This window comes from Equus przewalskii, chromosome 5 (assembly GCF_037783145.1).
Source record: "Equus przewalskii isolate Varuska chromosome 5, EquPr2, whole genome shotgun sequence".
NCBI classification, from domain to species: Eukaryota; Metazoa; Chordata; class Mammalia; order Perissodactyla; family Equidae; genus Equus; species Equus przewalskii.
In genome coordinates, this window is record NC_091835.1 from 22,033,527 (window position 1) to 22,055,467 (window position 21,941).

The 21,941-nt window shown below is 48.7% G+C and overlaps 1 protein-coding gene across 17 annotated transcripts in view; it reads left to right on the top strand.

Annotated features, from left to right (window-relative positions):
* AGAP1 (ArfGAP with GTPase domain, ankyrin repeat and PH domain 1) overlaps positions 1-21,941 on the top strand; it is a 559,287-nt gene that overhangs the window by 192,508 nt on the left and 344,838 nt on the right. For 9 of the 17 annotated variants that reach the window (XM_070618663.1, XM_070618666.1, XM_070618664.1 and 6 more), the window contains exon 3: positions 7,282-7,369. In XM_070618663.1, the coding sequence (XP_070474764.1) occupies positions 7,282-7,369 (88 nt within the window). Of the gene's footprint in view, positions 1-7,281; positions 7,370-8,056; positions 8,069-21,941 lie in introns of all 17 variants that reach the window. The other 8 variants (XM_070618668.1, XM_070618665.1, XM_070618656.1 and 5 more) reach the window with 1 other exon arrangement.

Sequence of the window (21,941 nt, forward strand, 5' to 3'; positions counted from 1 at the left end):
GTCTGTCTCTCTCTCTCTCACACACACACACACACACACACACACACACATAACCATGCCTTCATTAATCCTTTATAGCATGTCACGGAAGGTTTCTGTAATGAGCCATCAAGCTTTGGAATTTGTCATTAAAAAACGTGACTATTGGGGGCTGGCCCCGTGGCCGAGTGGTTAAGTTTGTGCGCTCCGCTGCAGGCGGCCCAGTGTTTCGTTGGTTTGAATCCTGGGCGCGGACATGGCACTGCTCATCAAACCACACTGAGGCAGCGTCCCACATGCCACAACTAGAAGGACCCACAACGAAGAATATACAACTATGTACCGGGGGGCTTTGGGGAGAAAAAGGAAAAAAATAAAATCTTTAAAAAAAAAAAGTGACTATTGTATTATGAAGTAGTGGCATCAAATTAAAAGAAGAACTTTGTCTTTATTATAAATTTTATTATGAAGCACCATGAGATTATTTAAAGCTTTAAAATTGGCTTATAAAAAATTAGTTGGGTCTGTTGCAGCCACACCTTGGAGCACCTCCCCACTGTGCCCCTACCTTAGGATGAAAGGAAGGGGCAGATAGAACTTTTGGACAGTCATGTTCTTTGTTACGAAATAAGTGGCATTTGGGGGATGTGTCTGTGTTTGTATATTTACATGTATTTATGGGGGTGTATGTGTATTTTTTTAAACTTCTCAAATGATGGACTTGGGCTGTAAAATGGAGACAGATAAGCTTTCCCATTCAGCAAACTGCAGATGGAGTGTGGCTAGGGCGTGGGCCTGCTCCCTTTTCCCCGGTCCCTCTCTCTTCAACGTTTCTTTCCCCTGCGTATGCCCTTCTCCCAAGGTCCTCATTTCTGTTGGTAGCTCCAGCCTGTCTGCCCCGTGGTCCCCAGAGGCCCTTGAACCACGTCTTCCCATGGGCCCCAACCTCAGTGGTGCTTTGTGGGTGAGACGAGGCACCTGGGGCCGGGACAGAACCCTTCAGGTTTCTTGCCCCTGAGATGAGGAAATTGAGCGACAAGGAACGTGCAGATTTTTGAAGAAAGTGTATATCAGTTTTGTCACCAGCAAAAACATGTTTTTAAGCTTAAAAAATAAAGGGCGTGTAGGAAGACACCTTGAAGTTGGGAGGCCTGGTCCCTGTGCCCTCCCATCGGTGTCTGACATGCCCGTCCCCACTGCCATCGCTGGATGTCGTCGGCTGGGCCCATCTCCTTCCTGTTTGGCCCTCATTCCTTCCCCCGGATCTCTGACCTCTCTCTGTGACACCTGCCAGCGGGTTTCCTTCCTCTTGGGAGACAAAGGGTCCATCGGTCCCAGAGCCCTTTCAGAAGCCCGGTTTCCGCAAGGCTGGCCCCGAAACAGCCAGCTCTTTCTGTCCTCGGTGTTTCGTAACCACTGTACCTGGCACCTGGTAATCCTGTTAGGACACCTGCGGGAAATACCTGTCCAACGGAGGCTGAGAAGTGGGCAGTCTGGTTCCCAGGAGTTTTCTAGGAAGATTTACCAGTTTCAGATGCACCCTCACCAGACAGTCCAAGGTCCCTTTAGGTTCCGTGATTGGAGCAAAAGAACAGGAATCATGTTTGGACGTTCACAGTGATAACTGCTCTTAAAGCGCTTACTCTGCTCTGGGCATGCTGTGAAATGCCTTAGGTAATCATCTCATTCAGTCCTGAGAGCCAGCCGCCCCACGGGCTGGACCCTGTCATTATCCCCATCTCGCAGGTGAGGAAGCTGAGCCTCAGAGACGTGAAGAACTTGCCCAGGGAGACGCAGTTTGTAAGTGGCGGAGCGGGCTTTGAGCCTGGAGTTTCTGCTCCCACATCAGCACGGCTGGGAGCACTTGCTGCAACGATGGGAATGTTCTCTTTCTTTGCTGCCCACCGTGGTAGCCACTGGCCCCAGGTGGCCATTGAGCACTTGAAATATGGCTAGTGCATCTGAGGAACTGAATTTGAGATGTTTAATTAATTTACCTTGAACTAGCCTCAGGAGGCCAGTGGTCACCCTTTTGACAGTATGACACACTGCCTGGGATCACTGAGTATCGAACCCTCCCATTTAGACCCGATTTCAGTAGTCTGTGGAGGGTTCTCCCGGAGCCCACATGTTCAGACCGGCCCATAATTGCAGAAGCTCACTACCAAAAACTTGTTTTCTGCTGGTATTTCAAAAGCGTGTAATTTTCTGGAATTGATGCCCGGAGGTGTAGGGGGTGATTCCATTAAAAGGCAGTATGGATTTGTGTTCCTAAAACGTAACTCTTAAAGTTTGCTTGAATTTGCTGAAGGGATTGACTCCATCCCACGGGTCAGGGAATGTGAATGAGCCTGCAGTTCTCTCGAAGGACATTCTTTGTGTCCTGCCCCCTGACCTGTGTGTGGAGGGAGAAGACCCCAGCAGGTCAGCGGGCTCTGCTCTGCTCTGGGCCCCTCCCGCTGTGGAAGCAGCGGGCAGCTCGTCCTCATCGGCCTCCTCAGCAGATCCCGTCTGTGCTAAGGAGTTTTCAGCGTCTACAGAAACGGCTCCTTTGTTCAGAGGCAGCCTCTGTGTGTCCACAGGGCTGCGATTGTTTCCCACTCTAGTGTACAGCCCCCCGAGACAGGTGGCCCCTTCAGTCAGCGCCCTCGGAACCCCTGACTCCATTTCACAAACACAACAATTAAATGACCTAATAGCAAGCCTCGAATGGGCTCTTTTATGTCATATTTTGCAATAAATCTTCCGGAATCTGTCAGAGAAAAAAAATTCAATGTTTGCTTTCTTTTTCAAGAGTGGTAGTACCATGCCTCACGTTTTCGGAAATTGTGTGATGGCTGGATAATCAATGGCCACGTTGCTTTTGGGGCTGCAATGGATCCAAACGCAGGTCACTTGAGATGTGTGCCGGGCAGCGCATGCTTAATGCTTATCCCTGGGCGGAAAGAGTAAACGCAGCTTAGACATCCTGCCTGCGGAGGTGGGCATTAGTCAGCAGCTTGTCACATCTGATTTGTATGTTTTCACTGAATTCCCAGCTGGGATTTTTACAAAAGTCCTCGATTTCCTTTTTAGCCAACCACACCAGGTAAGTGGTAAAGATGTGGGACAACAGAGAAGTAAATTTACAAAGACCCCCCACATTCTTTCTCTTCTTGTAATGTGACAGTGTCAAGCATGGCGCCCTGACAGTTCATGGCCATGCCCAGAGGACGCAGGGGGGCCAATGGTTAGGACCTGTCGGCGCCTGAAACACGCAGTTCTGTAATTTTCAGAACACCTTTGCCCACGCTACCTCTTTCTGCCCACAATGCCTGTGGACCCAGAATGGACTGATTCCATTCTCTCCTGTGTACATCCGCTAGCAGCGTATGGATCCCGGTGGAGCTCTACGACTTAGAGAGTATTTTCATCCATTATGTTATTTCCTCCTCACAGTCTGCTGTTGGTTTCAGCCAGCATTTCAAATTAAAATCCTGCCCATGGTGTGGGAGCATAAGGTCTATGAGGTGGCCATTCAGACCGAATAAAACACCTTCCCACCCCATCCCCGAGATTGACTGATTTGGTCCTTCTAAGGGGTAAGCTGATTCTTCGTAATCATTGCCGTGTAAGGAGGAAGGAATATTGCCACGCATAGAAAGCACGGGCTGCTCCGTGCAGGATTCTGAGCATTTTCCTCCTCAGGAAAGAGGAACTCGAATCTTAATTAAAAATTTAATTCTGCGGCATACTGTTTTGGATTTTCTCAGCACGAAGCTGACAAACAGCAGGTGCCCTGGAGCAAAAGAATAATTAATAGGTAGAAATTGTGAGATTATAGAGGCCCAAGGTAAAAAAGGAGACAGAAGTCGAGTCAGGAAGGGAAACAGCTTTATTTAGGATCTGTCCACGTCGTCTGCCTTTGAGCCGTGGTAATAAAGCATCTCATTTATACTCATTAGCATGTGGTTCATTCATTTATTCAGCTGGTGTTGTTGGGTCTGCTTTGGGCTGGGGGCAAGGCTGGGGTACAGAGAAGCCAGCGACAAATGAGACACAGTCCCTGCCCTTAGGGAATTGTCGGCATTGGAGAGAGTCACACCCATGTAGTGAGATTGGTAAAATAAAGAGATAAGTCACAAGCCAGCATGATGAGAAGGGCACTAAGGATGCCTTGAGGAGAGGCATGGTTGTGGTTGAGGCTGTGGCATTCAGAAGACTTCTCAGAGGAGGCGACATCTGAACTGATTGCTGACCAACGAGTAGGAGTAGTGTTTTGGGCAGTGATTGATGGGGAAAGGTCTAGGTGTCTGGAGAGAGCAAGGCCTGTTAGGATGCGGTTTGGTAGCTGGAGTATGGAAGACAAGGCAAGGAGTGGGAAGCTGAGAGATGAAAGGGCTGTGACTGGGGAGAGGGGCAGGATGGGTTAAGGGTTTTAGAAAGGTCAGATTTTAACGTATAGCCCACAATCTCATGCCAAATTTGTTCACTCCTGTGTTTGCTCTTCTAGTTGTTGGCATCATCATTCATTTATCCACCAACAACTCTCCCTCCCGTCTCTTCTGTCCATCCATACATCATCCATCCATCATCCATCCATTCATCCATTCATCCTTCTGTCTATCCATCCATTCCTCCTTCCGTTTATCCATCCATCCATCCATCTATCCATCTATCCATTCGTTCATCCATCCCTCCATCCCTCCATCCCTCCATCCATCCTTCCATCCCTCCCTCCATCCCTCTATCCATCCGTCCATCCTTCCATCTATCCATCATCCATCCTTCCATCTATCCATCATCCATCCATCCATCCATCCTTCCATCCATCCATCCATCCATCCATCCATCCATCCTTCCATCCATCCATCCATCCATTCATCCTTCCATCCATCCATCCATTCATCTTTCCATCCCTCCATCATCCATCCATCCATCCTTCCATCCCTCCCTCCATCCCTCCCTCCATCTCTCCCTCCCTCCCTCCCTCCATCCCTCCATCCCCCCATCCACCCATCCATCCATCCATCCATCCCTTCCTGCCTCCATCCCTCCATTCATCTCTCTATCCATCCTTCCATCTCATATTTACTAGACACTTTGTTGGGGCTGAAAACTCTGATCAGTGTAGGGATTCAGACTTGGTGTCCTTGCCGGTATCCAGAGACGTAGTTTTTGGTCTTCAAGGAGGGACCTGAGTGTAGTGGGAGAGGGAGCCAAGAATGTCACTAGTGACAGTGCAAGGCCTTTTGGGTATGTGAAGGAGAAGCGGGGAGGCCATCTAAAACTCTCATCAGGTGAAGAAGGGAGGGGTGCCCAGGTGGAAGGAAGAGTGCAGTGTTCATGCGGTAAGTTCACAGACCTGCCGCCGGGCCTCTGTGCCCACAGCGATGCTGTGTGTGAGGACTGGGGGGGAGGCCATTCGTTCTTTGTTCCTGCACATTTGGACTTTGGCCTGCAGGCACTGGGACTCTCCCTGGGGTTGTGAAATGAGGGAGTAACGTTTTCACAGTGGTAATTTTAAAGAATGTGTTTGATATTCTCCAGGTGAAGAGGGGGAGCTCGCGGGAGGCAGTGAGCTCAAAGCTGCTCCCAAGATTCAGCGGACAACACAGCCTGTCCCGACGTGACTGTGAAGATGTGACTTCCAGCTGGGGGCGAGGGGAAGCGTCAGGGAGGGCTTTCCAGGTTTCTGGTTTGAGAGGCTGGGTGGGGATGTGGTCATGGAGGATGCTGAGCAGGTTGGGGAGAGAATGGCAAGATTTGGACGTGCTGGGGTTTGGGTAGCAGTGTAGATGGTGTCCGGATATGTACGAAGAACTTGTGTAGTCCTGGCGGGGTTGGGTAGGAACACCTGGCACTGGGGGGTGGAAGGGGGCTGGAGAATGAGTTTCTGTAATCAGCTTAGTGAGTGTAGGTACACCGTGGCCAGGCACACTCGGGGGTGTTAGGATCGAGGAGCTAGAAGAATCTAGGACAATCTAGGAGAGCTAGGGAAGGGGCCCAGGTGAGCTGAGAGGGAATTCAAGGAGGAAGCCCAGGAAAGAAAGTTGGAAGAAAGAGAATCTCATCTACAGCTTCTGGTGATGGCGCTGGGTCAGGAGCCAGAGAAAGGCTAGTGGTTTTAGAAATGGAAGTCGTTGGTGACCTCAGGGGCAGCATCCTCGTAGCTGTAGGGTCAGAAGTTCAGATTGTTCGGGTGGAGGCAGGAGTGGGGCCGTGAGCTGATGGGGAGGAGCAGCCTTGAGGCCTGTCCCTGGTGGACAGCGGGAGGCGGGCTCTTCACAGGAGGGCCCCTCTGTCCAAGGGCGGGTCTCTTGTTTTGTTTTTCTTAAAGAATTGATCTGATCCTCCTCAAAGGCAGATAGGAAAGATCTTGTGGGGGAGATTAAATACAGGAGGTTAAAAATTAGCACGTGGGACGAGGTTCTGGATCAGTAGCTTTGCAGAGAAGGTGGAGGGGGCTCGAGCTCCCCAGCACAGGGAAAGGGAAGGCTCCCTGAGGGGCCGGCCCTCCTCGAGTCCCGGGATCCCCGCTGTGTGGACAGGGAAGCTTTGTCTGAAGAAGGACCATACGGCCGCCATTGCCTGCAGATTACTGTGTTTTCCTCGTCCGTTTCAACGTGCTTGCTCTCCCTTGCTAGAGCAGTGGCCCTCACGGCCATCTTTACCCAGTGCGACCACCTCTGCTACCTTGACATGGGACCCGCTCTGTCCTCTTCTCAGTCCTGCAGCGTGGCCCCCGTGTTGCTGGGATGCAGACTTGCTCTCCTCCTCGCTGCCTTGGTCCAAGCTTCGCCCCTCCAGTCCCTCCCCACACTTTTCCCTCCCTGAGTGGCTTTTCCACTAGTCTCACCCAGCTCTGAAATTCTACCCCGAAGTTGTGATGGAATACACCAGAATATCCCTCTTATCCTCGCATTGCTCGGTACTGCCATTGAGTCCCATTTCACATGGTGCCTTGTGAGTATGTGAAGGGTGCACAGTACATGTTGGTGGGCTGACTCACTGCATACTTGCCTGTTGTAACCACCGCTCAGGCTCAGGGCATCTGGAAGATACCATCACCAGTGGGTGTTCCACTGGCGCTGACCTGCCTGGAGAGCTGGCGAGGCTGATGAGAACGTGAGATGTTAATTGAAGGTGTTGGAATCCCCTTCACTCCAACAGACGGTTTAATGAGCCAAATTTTGGCCATCCAGACAATGCTTGGCTGTGATTGTGTTTGGGGTTCCAGTGCCTTTTAACCTTTCTCTGTTTGCAGATTGCCAAATCGAGCCCTGTGATGATACTGATCGATCGTCTGTTGCTTTGTTCCAGGGAATTGTGGGTAACCTGGCCAGCGGCAAGTCGGCCCTGGTGCACCGGTACCTGACCGGCACGTACGTCCAGGAGGAGTCTCCAGAAGGTATGCTGTTGGGCAGGCAGTCTCAAGCTTCAGAGAGTTTAGTTTTTAAAATTTTTCTGTAGATATCCTAAATCATTACTTTGATGCATCACATGTCAAGAAAGTAATAAAATACTGAGCAGTAAAAATGTTCAGGTATATCATTCTGTAGTATTTTTAGCTAACTTTGGCGTTTGGAGCAATCGAGTAGAACCATGAAATGCTATTGAATTTATTTCCTGTCTAATGATTCTGTCTTTTTAAACGTTAATCCAGTGCTACTCCTTAAATATTGCTCAGATGTTTCTCTGATCTGGATATTGAGTGTATCCGTAATTTGTATAGACTGTTACTTAGTCACAGATACAAGCTTTTCAGATCCCACCACCATATGTTTGAGTATGTTTCTCCCCTTATATTGTATTCTGAACATTTAATAATCATTTTGCATGAGAATGAGATATTTCTTTTGCCATGAGGCATTTACGTCTTCAGTTAACATATCCATATTTTGTTTTTTGCTTTAAATACAATTATGACAGTAATGATCTGGAAGCCACTTAGCCCCCGTGTCCCTCTAATCAAGATAGAGTTCACACGCAATTTTCTAAATTATATTTTCTCTCCATATAACCTTTTAAACTCCAACTCTGAGACACTGAATTTCTGGTTCCTTCTTTTTCTTACTGGCTGTTCCATTCTTTGCAGATATGGATGCAGGTAACTATACATTTTCTTCATGGCAGCGCTTGTCTTGTTTGCAGAGAGAGGAGAGGCACAACTTGTACTGTAGTCTTCCCTTCCCTCCTCGTTCTGTGTCTCATCCGATTTTGTTTCATTTTATCCTCTTTTTTTAAGTTAAACATTTCACCCTGTTTTGTCCCTTAGATGTGTTTTTAGCAGTAGTCCTGAGTAGCTTCACATGTTTCCTGTAACACCTGTTCTAGTGTTTAACTCTTGTCCTGGAAACCATGTAACCATTCAGAAGGGTATGGAAGATGGAATTCTGTGGCTGTCTTTGCTTGGGGCGCTGCCAATATTTTGCAGAATTTTGCAATTGTTTCCTAAAAGCCTCAAGGTGGTCACATCCTTGAGGTAGTCACACTGGGGAGAGACCCACTTTTTTTATGATCCACACTGAGTTGACAATTTAGGAAGATTAGAAGTGAAGGTGAGTATGTGGGAATCAGAAAAAGCCTGACTATCCAATGAAGAATGTTTACAGGTGCTAGAAAGCTGCATGATTTAGAGAGAGGAAGGAAGGTGATCAAGTTAGAAGTCTTTCTCACTTCTTCTGGCCTCTGTTTTATTTGTTCCTTTGTGTCTGAGCGTGGATTGTAGCCACGGTCATTTTGATTCCACCTAGAGAGTCCTTTTGAGTTTTTTTTCTTGGGTTTTCTGCTGATTCTTGGGGGCTAGCTATTGTGGAGGTTGATGACAGCACCTGCAAAGGGGCTGGTTAAACTGGCCGCAAGTGAAATGATCATTGAGTAAATCTGTAAGCCCGTCCCTGGAACGCTCTGGATGTTAGCGGGGGGTCCTGGAGCCTCCGTGGTGTTGGCCCCTGGGGTGATGCTAATGCTCCAGCTTCTCTGGCATTTGGTTCAGTGTCTGGTGTGGCTAGAGTGACAGTCACTGGCTGTCTTGCTCACAGATGCCTTTCCCTTCCCCATGCAGTGCTATTTTGTCACTATTGTGGCTTTTTCTGTGTCCCCTTCGGGTGTTCACAGTTGGTTCCATCAAATTTGGGTCTGAGTGTGATTTCTTTGCAGGGGGCTCTTGTATTTTGATTAGCATGAAGGTATTTCTCTTGAATGTTCATACTTCAAAAGTAAAAGTTGCACCCAGTGGGGGGACCTAAACTGTTATTTCTAATAGTCCCACTTCTTTAATTTTTCAAGGAACACATTTCATTCTGCTGAAATTTCATGGTATCACCTACGATTTTAAAAATACGTTATTTTAAAGGATAGAAAAGGATGCATGAGTACAGGAAAGGCCATCCCTCCACCTGCAAAGTGGAAATAGCTCGACCCCTTGGAGGGGCCCGTGCCCAAGGCCTGGCCAGCGGGGAGGTGGTCCATGATCTTTTCCCATGCTCTTCAGAAGCTCACCTGGCCACCTGACCACCCATCGATGCACCTCAGGTCAAGGGGATTGTTCTCCAGGGGCGCTGAGAGCTTAGAGCAGCACCCCACCCAGGTGCACCCCAGGGGATGTGCCCCAGGGCCTCTGGGTGCTGAAGGATTGTGAAGACAGATGCCACCTTGTAACTGGAAGCCCCTGAGCCCCGGCAAATCCGTTTCCCAGGGGCCGGCCTGCTGTGCCTGCCTGGGACTAGGCAGGTGGCCTCATCTTTGCCTCTCAGTGAGACCAGGGAGCTGACTCCCACTGACTGTCCACGGTCCACGTGGCGGCAAGAGGGAACCGTAACTGGTTGTTTCTGAAAGGAAATGAATGAGAAAGCCTTGACCTCTTGCTGTCTTGCACTGAAGTTCTTTGTCACCATGAGTGAGCCTGTAGCTGGAAAGTGATTTCAATTCTTGTCAAATGTGTTAACGTCAATTGATTACCTGTTCTCCCTTCATTGAGAAGCTTTGCATATGGAATGCTCTGGAGCTGAAATGTAGAGTATCATCTCCCAGGTTTATGGGGAGCATCGGGGTCATGGGAATCCTCTCCGGGGTGTGCAGGAGGTGGACGAAGCCAATTATAGCTCAGCCCCACTTGCGACCACTTCTGTAGACAAAGGGTCAGGTGAGACCACAGCTGGTGGTGGGCATCATGGGCGCCAGGCTGAAAGGGTGGGGCTTTGAGCTAGCTGTGAGACGCTTCCATTTCTTGCTGTTATTACTACCTTCTAATTTATCTTCCTTTCCTCTTATAACTGCTAGTAGGATCAGTTGCCTTCCGGCCACACGTGGGCAGCAAGGTTAAATGAAAGGCATGTTGCTGCTGGTGTGGGTGTGTGATCTGCCTATCCACACTGCTCATTGAAGCTCCCTGCTCTTCTCATGTCTGCACATGGTTGTTCTTTTGATTTAATTAATGTGTAAATATCCTTTAACATTACTCTGACCTGTGGCGGGCATCTTTAGATTGCTGGGCGGTTAAGGTGGTGAGGGCCTCCTGTTTTTGGAAGCGAGTCCTCTCCCGGAAGGAAGCTCTGGTGCAGGATGACCTCCAGACCTTCACCGGAGCGTACTTTCCATCAGATCGACTTTAGCAGGATCTCAGAGGATAACATCTGTTGTGTTTTAATTGTGTGATACATTTTGGTTCATATTTTATTCTTGTAGCAAAGAAAGCTGACTCACACGGTTTAGATAATTTTAAAGATGCCATTTAAATGAGGGATGGATTTAAAGATGGTGTGTGTTTTTTAATTAGTGAGTTAAGAATGCAGAAGTGGGTAACTCAGTAGGGAGCCTGTGATTCCATGAAAATAATCCAAAGAGTAAAATTTTTGTACAGGCAGATTGCCTTTTAATTGTGTGTGTGCGTGCGTGTGTGTGTGTGTGAGAGAGATCTATGTATTACTGAGGCTGAGGGCTGCCATGACAAATTACTACAAACTGGGTCGCTTAAAACAGCAGAAATTGGGCCAGACCAGTGGCGCAGCGGTTAAGTTCGCACGTTCCGCTTCTCAGCTGCCTGGGGTTCGCCGGTTCGGATCCCGGGTGCGGACATGGCACCGCTTGGCAAAAGCCGTGCTGTGGTAGGCGTCCCACGTATATGGGCAGCAAATGTTAGCTCAGGGCTAATCTTCCTCCAAAAAAAAAAAAACCCAGCAGAAATTTATTCTCACATTCTTGAGGCCAGAAGTCCGAGACCAAGGTGCTGGCAGCGCTGGTTCCTTCTGGAGGCCCTGAGGGGCAATCTGGTCCATGCCTCTCCTTGCTGCTGGTGTACTGACAACTTCTGGCATTTCTTGGCTTTTAGATGCATCACTGTGACCTCTGCCTCTGTTGTCACATGGCCTTCTCCCTGTGTCTCTGTGTCCAGATTTCCCCTCTTGTCATGAGGACACCAGTCGCTGAATTTAGGGACCACTCTACTCCGGTATGACCTCATCTTAACTTGATCACATCTACACATCTACTTGTTTCCAAATAAGGTCACAGCGGGGATGTCGGGGTTAAAGACTTGAACATAAACCACTCCCCTGCCTTTTTTTTTTTTTTTTTGGTGAAGAAGCTTGGCCCTTAGCTAACGTCTGTTGCCAATCTTCCTCTGTCTGCTTGAGGAAGATTGTCCCTGGGCTAACATCTGTGACAGTGTTTCTCCATTTTGTATGTGGGATGCCACCACAGCACAGCTTGATGAGCAGTGTGTAGGTCTGTGCCTGGGAGCCAAACCTTTGAACCCTGGGCCGCCAGAGTGGAGCGTGCAGACTTAACTGCTACGCCCTGGGCCAGCCTGTTGAATGTATCTTTTATGGGACAGAATTCAACCCACAACAGTATGTACATTAGACACATACGATGTTTAAACAGAAGCTGCGTTTGGAACTGCTGAGGTTGCCCTGTTACGTCTTGGTGACAAGAGGAGCGGTTAGCTGCCCCAGACCTCCCTGACAATGCTCACTGCTAGTTTGTTCTAGAACTTCACAAAGATTGGATCAGCTTATGTGTGACCTTCACACCTCTGATGGGAATTTCACAGCTGTCATTCACTTTGAATAAAGAGAATCAGATGAAAATTACCCCTTTACCGTTAGTGCCCTATTAATGGCTGCTAATTAGAATTGTGAATGATGTTCGGGCCTGTAATCTGAGTTTCCACCTCGTGTGTTTATCTGCTTAATATTCACTGTGCACCTCACCTTCCCCACCACAGACCCCACGTGACCGCCAGTTTTTAACATTCTTGCTTCAAGATTTAAAAAAAGAAAGAAAAAGGAAGGAAGATCAGGCCATGCAGCGTGATCTGGGAATCTGATAGAAAGTATGGACCCACCCTGAGACGCTTTACTCAGAGGGGGAGATTGTGGGATCCCTGAGGTTTTTGAGCTTCAGAACAGAGTCATTGCTCCACGACCTTGTCTCCATGACATCTCTCTCTGTGTTAATCCTCCTTCATGCAGTGGGCCCTGCTTAGCTGTGCCGGGCAGCTTGTCTGGAAGGACCCTGGAGCCCAGTCAAGCCGAAACCTGGCAGCAGCCTTCATGGTGGTGTATCTGAGTTCAGGGGAGAGCGGCCACCAGCTCTCTAAGACCGTACTAAACCGTCTCGTGGACTGAATGGAAGATTATAAGGTCGGTAGAGACAAACTTCCAGATGCCATAGAGCTTCCTTCCTGTGGTTATAAAATTCACTGCTCTTAGCTAATTTTTTAAGGAACTACAGGCTGCTAAATGGGGTGAAAAGTGCCAGGATGAAGTCATGTTGTCTGAAATCCTTCTTTTGTTCCAAATCTGGAATAATTCCTCATCCAGATGTGAGAGCCATGAAAGGAGGGCAGGGGCCTGCCTGCCGCTGCCGCCCAGCAGTTGCCCGCCGGGGAGGGAGCAAGGGTCAGCGGCAACCAGACGAAGGACGTGAGCCGGGCATGACCTGGGAGCAGTTGACTCTCCTTCCCAGGTCCTCATGAGTTTAATTCATCGGGGACTCTCATTCCTTCAGTGTGTGAATCTCCAGCTTCTCGTAGACTCTTAACCAGCTCACATTTTGGGGAGAAAAGCTCTAAAGCTGTGGCAGCCCCGATTCTATCTAGACCAGCAGCTGGCAGCTTCCTGGCCAAGAGCCTGGTAATGGGGGACATGCCAGCGGAAAGGCTGCGATGGCACTGCCTCTCACCTCCCGGAGGATGATGCCTTCGTCTCTGTGCTCTCCCATTCTTCCTGGCGGTGACCACACAAGGGTGGCAGCAACCTGCAGCTTCCTCCAGCCAACTCCCCTCCCTCTCTCCCGAAAACAGAAAACGCTGACTTGTAACTAGGAAATTTGTCCCCGAGAGGGAGGGGAAGCAGCATCCTTCCCCAGTGGGAAGATAATGGGAGTTTCTCCCATATGAAGAGAAGAGTCTGCAACAGATAAGGGAGACAGAAGAAAGCGGAACATCCTGCTAATTAGGAAGCATTTTGGGAGAAAATGTTAGATACTGAGAGTGACTATAACTACTAGCTAAGGAAGAGTTTACAACGTTACAGAAAATGGGTGAGATGATAAGGTAGGCAATTCATGCAACGCAAGACAGGAAATGAGATTTTCTGAGTGTAAGTAAGAGGAAATTCCGAATGTGCGTCTGTTTTGTGGCTGGGTACCAGGGAAAGACACGGGGCTTGTCCCATCTCTTAAATCTCTCCCAGAGGAGCCTAGAAGCTTGTCTGTTTCGGTCATCTGGTTTACATCAGATATGCAGGCACCCTGGGAGATAATTGTGGGTTGGGTTCCAGACTATTGCAATAAAGCGAGTCACGAATTTTTGGTTTCCCAGTGCATATAAAAGTTATGTTTACACTATACTGTAGTCTATTAAGGTTGCATTACATTAAAAAAAAAAGTACATACCTTAATTAAAAAATACTTTATTGCTAAAAAATGCTAGTCACCATCGGAGCCTTCATCGAGTGGTAATCTTTTGGCTAGTAGAGGGTTTTGTCCAAAACACATCTGTGAAGCACAATAAAGCAAAGTGGGGTAGAATGAGATATGTATGGCTGTACGGAGATGGGCAAAGACTTGGAGGGTTCCCAGGAAGAAACGAACTGGTTCCCATTCTGGTGGAAAGACTTATAATTGTGTAGCATCTTCTTTAATGATTGAGGCTTAAGAAATAGTGTGCAAGAGGGCTGGCCCTGTGGCCAAGTGGTTAAAGTTCTGCTCGCTCCACTTCAGTGGCCCAGGTTCGCAGGTTCGGATCTCAGGTGCAGACCTACTCCACTCATCAGCCAGGCTGTGGAGGCATCCCACATACAAAGTAGAGGAAGATGGGCACCGATGGTAGCTCAGGGCCAGTCCTCCTCCCAAAAAGACACATGGTGTGGAAGGGTTGAATGATTTCAGGAATGGAGTGGGGCAAAGAAGAAAGGGAAGCAAGATGGTCCTGGGAGCTGGAGTGTCTTGCCAGGAGGCTGAGGAGAACCTGGGGTGCAGGAGCTTAGGGCTGCAGGGGCTGCCTCCCCCACACTGCTCCCTCAACCCCTTCTTGCCTAGGCTCTTGAAGGTCCCCAGGGAAAGTGGCTACACTACCTTCTAGAAACTCTGAGCCTCTGTATCAGGCCCTCTCTTGCCTGTGGCCATTGAAACTTGGGGTTCCCAGCCTGTCTCAGCGAGATACTCTGCTCTACTTTCCAGTTGTTGTCGGGACTAAGTAAGAGGGTGGATGTGTGTAGCAGACTCTGCTTTAGCCCCTGGCAAAGAGCGAGGGCTCAGCCAGTCACGCCTTTTAAATAGGATCCCTGCTCCTTTGCCCCTGCGTCTCCTTGCTCCACATGGTCGGCCAGCCCCCTCAGCTGTTCTCAAAGTGTGGTTTCAGGTCCTGGTGTCCTGCTCACTCTGCCCAACCATGCTCCTTGATCAAGCCCAGGCCAGGCTACAATATGCGTGAGGGACCATCTTCCCTCTTCAACCTGGTTACTCTGGCAGCTCTAAGGAAAGCTCAGATCATCAAAAGTAGAGCCCCATAGTGTCACCTCAGACCTGACCATGCAATTCGGATACTAGAGAAATGAATAGAATTTAAAGTGGGCTGACTACCCCTCTCAGGTTTTTCTAGGCTGGGGCTGAGTTGTGAGGTCTCTCTCACACATGGGGGTGGGGCTGCTGTACGGACTTGCTGCAACATCAGGAGGGTCTCAGGTTGGACGCAGGCTCAGTGCACGGTGACACTTATGGTGAGCGAGTCAGCAGCCATCTTCACCTTCTCATTCCCAGTGCTTTGAGTCCAGTTCTGCTCCCCCAAGGCTGAATGGGCCTGTGCTGTGGCCTTCCCCTGCCCATTTGTGGCTGCTGGTGTCACACGCTGGCGGAGAGTTCTAGTGGTCACTTCCTGTGGCAGTGAGGTCCTGCTGGCTGTAAGGTCACTGCAGCCTGGCTGGCCCTCTGTTCGTCTATCCATTCCCTTCGGGACTCTGCCTGGAATTGTTTCCCAACAGATGTGTCTCTCGTCAGGGCAGTAAATGTGTTCTCAAGGAGCATGTGTATCTTCAGTATTTTTTTTAAATGGATGTTTACTTAGTTTCTTAGAAACAAACCATGTGGTAAACACCCAGCCTTATTTTCTGGGACACATGAAATGCGTTTAAGCTGTCAGCTCCAAAAACCCTTTCCAAATCAAATAAACTTAAAAAAATTTTGTCAGCTACCACTGCTAAACAGATGTTAGGGCTTATTTCTAAAACACGTTCTTGGGTGCTGTTTAATGTTCCAATGAAAAAAATATGTAAACGCTAATAAAATTTGAGTAGTTTTGAAATTTAGCCGTTTAAATTTTTCAGCATAATTTTACCATGTTACTTGCAACCAAGTGATAATGATTACATGGTAACTTTTAACGAGGATTATTTGTAAACCTTAAGATTACGAGCCTGCTAGTAGGTTGGTTTACTCGATAAAGTGGAAATTGATTCAGATACTCTATTTCAGATACTAACCCAGCCTTCAACCACAGAAATGTCGTTGACCGCTGTCACTGTCTTCATCTATGTAACGGTCCACTAACTCAATCCTCCTCACACAGCAGCCAGATTGAGCATCAGGTGATATTGTCTAAAACAGGTGAAGGATGCTAAAATTACTACCAGAACAACAAAGAAATAAACAAGAAGCGTGTTCTGCTTTATTTGAACAAGAAAAATAAAGCTGTAAAATTACGAGAAGGAGGTTGTCATGTTTTTGGCATTGACAAAATTGGCAGGACAAACTGTGTTTTTTAAGTTGGTTGTTTGGAACTCAGAACACATCGTCCCATATTGTTACAATTAATTCAACAAGAAACCCAGGGCATACTGAGAGCTGGGCACTGGGCCTGTGCTCAGCGTGTGCGTTCCAGAGAGGAGAAGAGCCTTCTGAACAAATAACTATGATTTGAGGTCATTATTTACACCTGGTCAAATGAGACTCTGTGAACGCTCAAAAAGGGACGTGCAGGCTTCTGGGTTCCCAAGGCAGCCCACAAATGCTCATTTACGTCTTTGGACTCACAGATCCCCAAAATAGTATAGCGTGTGCTGTTGACACAACTGTTGCTTTCCTTAAGAAACCTCATGACATTCCAAGTTGTTAAAAACCATTTTTTTTTAATAGGAAAAAGGAGACTCCAGTCTAGAAAGTTTTGCATTTGAAATTACAAATCATTTTCCCTAAAGAAATTTCAGTCCAGCCGTGTGTTTGAGAATTTTAAGTGCATGACTTTGTTGCACATTAGCAAATAGTCTTGGGTCTTTCAAAGTTAAACCGCTCTTGGGTGCCACTTTGGTCCATTGCCCCATCTACCCCTGTCTTCGCTCCTTGACTTTGCCATCTTGCTGGCAGCCGACCAGGCCACCACCTGCCTGGGCAGCTGCCTACTCTGATCTGCAGGCCACAGGGTCCACGTTCATTGTCTTAGTCCAGACTCTTGGTTGCAAGGGATCGGTGATCCACTTAAATGGGCCGAAGTAGAAAAGGGGGAGTTTATTAACTCGCGTACCTGGAGCAGCTAAGGGGATGATTACAGCTTTAGAAACACCCTCGTCTACTGACCCACGTGAGCTAGTGAGGAACCTGTCTCTCTCATCTCTTGCCCCTGTTGGGCTGTGTCCTCGGCTGGGTCTCCCCGTTTGGTGACCTCATGACCGCGTGGTCCTTAGTGCTCACAGGAGACGGGCAGCATGGATGATGGGGAGGAAGAGTTGAATGTTTTTCTCAATAGCTCCAGCAAAAGAGTCAGAGACTCCTCTGATTGGCATTGCTTGAGTCACCTACTGTCCTTATGTCATAACCAACAAGCGGATCTCTTCCCTAATCAGATCCGTTATACCCGGGTTGCGTTGTGAGAACTTGCTGCCCTAGGAGAGGTGCTCAGAGCGCTATTTGAACTCACCACCCCAACGCTGCCCCTGTCAATGACTTTCACAGCCTCTGTCAAGCTGTGGACCTCTGGCTTTTTCAGGTGTTATTTTCTGTCTTCATCTTCAAGGGCAGAAAACTTAGTCTTTGGGATGTTAAGCATTATTTGGATCTCAAAGGATGAGCTCATAAAATAATTTTTCTGCATGTCTCTCCCCCGCAGTGTCTTTACTTGCCACTTTTTCTTCCCCCTCGATCAATTTTATTGGTTCCAGGAAAAGTGGGGAGGGTTGGGGAAGCTGCCCAAGCTGCATGGTCAAGGTGGGGAGGTTTCCATCCCACAGGAGGCCTGGGAGGTATTTGAATGTCTAGAACACATGCTCCAGTCATGGCTGGTTGTGGATGGAATTGCCAAAGTTGTCTGACGAAAACATTGCAGCCTTTTTTTGAGGAAGATTAGCCCTGAGCTAACTACTGCCAGTCCTCCTCTTTGTGCTGAGGAAGACTGGCCCTGACCTAACATCCATGCCCATCTTCCTCTGCTTTATACATGGGATGCCTACCACAGCATGGCTTTTGCCAAGTGGTGCTATGTTCGCACCCAGGATCCGAACCAGCGAACCCCGGGCCGCCGAGAAGCGGAACATGTGCACTTAACCGCTGCGCCACCGGGCCGGCCCCCGTTCCAGCCTTTAAGATCAGGCCTGCTTGGCATTAGAACTGTGAGGACAGACTTCTGTTTGGCGTCATGGCAATCTCCAAGACCAGGACATGGAGATAAGGGAGGTTAAAGTTAAGACACCAGCAACAGAGTAGACCAAACATCAGAAAGAATGACAAAGGGAGAACCCGTGATGTAATGAGATGCCTTCAGGTTCTCCTGTGTCCTGCAAGAGTCAAGTACCGCCAACTCAACAGCTGAGGCATCGGTGGGAACCAGCCATGAGACCCAAGAAGGACTGGGCCAGACTGTGTGTGTGTGTGCATTACATACAGCTGCCAATCATCTATAAAAGATGATAGTTTGATATGGTTCGAGTGGTTTGACCTAATGAATTCGTTGATGATTGACCCAGGCCAGAAGTGGAAACCAGATTCAGCTCACAATGTCATCTTTATTCATCCAAGGTAGCTTCCCAGATGTACTGTGTTGAGAAGGATTCTGAGGCAGGATCTAGGTTCAGGAAGAACACTAAGTGTGATGGATGGTGACACCCAGACTGGGTCTGGAAGCTACTGGTGTTCTGGTCACATGGCCTTGAGGGGGTAGCACCTGTGGCCTGCGTTTGTTTTCCTTTTCTGGAGTCCCATTTCTTACTGTTTTGCATATTGGGGGAAAAAAACCCAAAAACCACAAACAAAAGGAAAAAAAGCACTTGCTCTTTGAGGGCTGCCTGAGTGGGCCGAGTATGTTGGACTGTGGAGATAGAGTGTGGAGGAATGGGGGGCTTGCTGATGGAAACCAAGTCTCGGTGTGTCCCCTCCTCCGTACACAGGGAGGAGGGGAGTGGATTTAGGTTGAGTGAAGAAGAGGGGTTGGAGCCTGGTCGAGAGTGGGGGACGCGTGTAAGAACTCTCAGAGGCCAGGTGAGGTGGGACCGCGAGATCTGGAAGCTGATCAGGCGGCCGGTCTGTGCATCTTCCATTGCAGCCTAGGGACAGAGAGAGGAACCCGGTGGGGAACGGCTAATGTGGAAGGATTCTGAAGGGAGCTCGGGGGCTGACCCCATGGCTCCCTACCGGTCATTACAGACAGGTCATTACAGGGGTACTGGCATTGGAGAGGGATGCAAGAGGACAAATGGGAGGAGTCCTCCAACAACCTCTGGGCGTGTGGCCTAACTCACATAATGATGGGAATGAGCTGTGGGGACCAGCTCACTACCAAGCCCTCTGCAGCCTCGTCAGGGGTGGTGGCTGCCCATTCGTTCTAGGAACACTGGCTGAAGGGCGTGTTCAGGCTGTCCAGGGCCGAGCGCCCTGGCGCGCACTCTGACTTGAGCAGGAGCCTGGCGGTGCCCCAGCGGCAGATGAAGCTAAGCTTGTTCCAAGTGGTTCCAGATGCAGGAGCTTCTCCAGCCTTGCAGGATCAGGTTTAGCCTGAGAGGCAGTGACACACAGGCCCACGAGGTCACCCAGGGGCCGTCCTGTCTCCTGCCAGCAGTGGACAGCACACTTTCTCCACGTCTTAGTGCTGTCCAACTCAGAGGCGTGCGAGGGGACGAGAGTCCTCTCTAGGATGGGGACAGAGGCCTGGAGACAAACCTTGCAGGACTCCTTCATTGAAGTAATTACGCTGTTTCCATGGGAATGTAAGAGAGACAGGGTCCCAGGAGAGAAAGCAGAAGATGACAGTACAAACAGTCACGTGCATGTGTCAGCTAAAGAAATGCCAAACGTGAGACTGAGGCCCCCACACCGATCCCTCCGCCCCGTTCTGTTGCTGCCCGTGACCTAAGAAGGGTGGTTGCATTCTTAAAGGTTTGTGAAAATAAGTAAACAAATAAAGAAAGAAACAAGCAAAGAATCGGCTCTCAATGCCTAAAATATTCACTCTCTGGAGCTGAACAGGGGCAGTTGGCCGGCTTGCACACTGCGCTGTGAAAAAGCAACATCAAGTCATTCCAATGCGTGGGCCGTCTCGGTTTCTCTATATGGTCAAATCTAACAGCAACCACCCTCTTTGAGTTTCTTGAAACAAACACCTGATTTATATTCAGAGCATCGTGTGAACAAAAATTCCTAAAGCCAGGATTTTTACATGTTCAATTCTAGAATTGCATATTCAAAAATAGAGTTTATATGACAAGTTATTTTTTGATAGAAAGTTATTTTCTCATGGGAAATGCTAGTTTAGAACAATAAAATCTGAGGGGATGAAGAGACTCTTTGCCCATGTGTTGATAGCCAGAAAAACCCCTCCTTTGGCTTCTGTGTGGTACTGGCCGGCTCACCCCCACACTTGCGTTTCTAACCCTCCTGACCCTGGACACGTATCTCAGGCCACGCGTGGCGTCACTTGCAAGGAAGCCTTGTTTAAATATGCCTGGTGAGGAGCTAGGTCTTTTTCCTGAATCTCCAAATGCTCTTTGAATGTTTACCTTTTTTTAATGCTTAAAATAAATGTGCAGAGTATTAAAGATAAAACAAATAACCATAAGGACATGTTCCGCCCAAAGATACAAATGTGCATCACTAAATACATTCCATTAAGTTCACCACACTAGCTATTTCAGAGACAGTAGTAGATGCTGGAATGTTTAACTCCAACCACAGTGGTGGGCATGGGAACATTTTCAATAAACAGTTTACTTCTTTGGTTATAAATGAGATTTTATCGGGGGTTGGGGGGGATTCATCATTATATGACTCTTTTCTCCTTCAGAGTGCTGATTCAAAACCATCCCCCCACTGCCCCATGTCCTCGGTGGGTTCCGGGGGCACAGGCTCCATCTGCTCTTGTTGCCCCCGTCCCCCACCAGCCCGACTCTCCTCGTCTGTTTCCTTTTCCTCCCGCTGCCTTTGACAATAAGCTCCCTCAGGGCAGAGATTCTGTCTTGTCCACTCAGTTCGTAGCACCAACACTGTTGCTTGGCACGTAGCGGGGCTTGCTAAATATTTGTTGAGTGGTGGCTCAGAAGACCAAGACTTTATTGACCCAGTGTAGGGAGGTGGCAAGGAGACGTTGGCAGCAGAGCCGTGACAGCTGAGCAAAAGGAGCTCACACAGGAACACTCTTGCCAAATACTAATAAGAACCAAATTGTGTCACTGGCTTACAGGGAAGCCCCGGTCTGAGATTAGAAACACACCGTGCACTTGGATAAGTATACACAGAGACAATGTAACTTACCGAATCTTCTCCCTGGAGCATCTTGAGTGGCACTATCCCAGACTTGCTATTTCACTAGCTGTTTTGACTTGGGAAAAAGAAGTATTATCCTGGACCTTCCAGAATGTGTAGAATCATGAGGATGTATTAGGGAAAGCCCCAATTTTACTATGGGAATTTGAGCGTACAACACACATCTTTCATTGTCTAGTTACTACTACCGTCTTGGTTCTCCCTTTTCCTTGAATTTGCATTTTGAAACTCTCCCTTGAAGGGTGAGTTTCCACTTGGGAATCACAAAGTCGACATTGTAACATAGCAATTGTTAGGTGATTTTTATGAGGCACTTGTAACATTTAAGGAAGCTGAGAGCTGACGTGCGTTGGCTCGTGCCCCCCTCACCAGGGCCGCATGACAGGTGCTGTTATTATCTGAGTTTTCACATAAGGGAACTGAGGCACCAGAGGCCACGGGAGCCTCAAGATCAAGGCCACCCAGCTGCTCAAGGTCACCCATCCCAGAGGTGTGGGCCTCAGGTTGACCCTTGATGGGTGGCTCTGAGCCCGGTCCCCTCCACTGTTCTCACCCCCCTCTTATGCTGCCCCGAAAGGGCCACTGTACAGATCAACAGCTGGGTTCAGGGGGCTCGGAGGGACCTTGGGTCATCACGTCTAATGAATGCTGGGCTGAGCCGGCCCCTGCAGGCTGCCTGACCCTTGGAAGAGCTGCTGAGTTAGTGGGGAGAGTACTGAGTTCCATGGAGGTAGTAT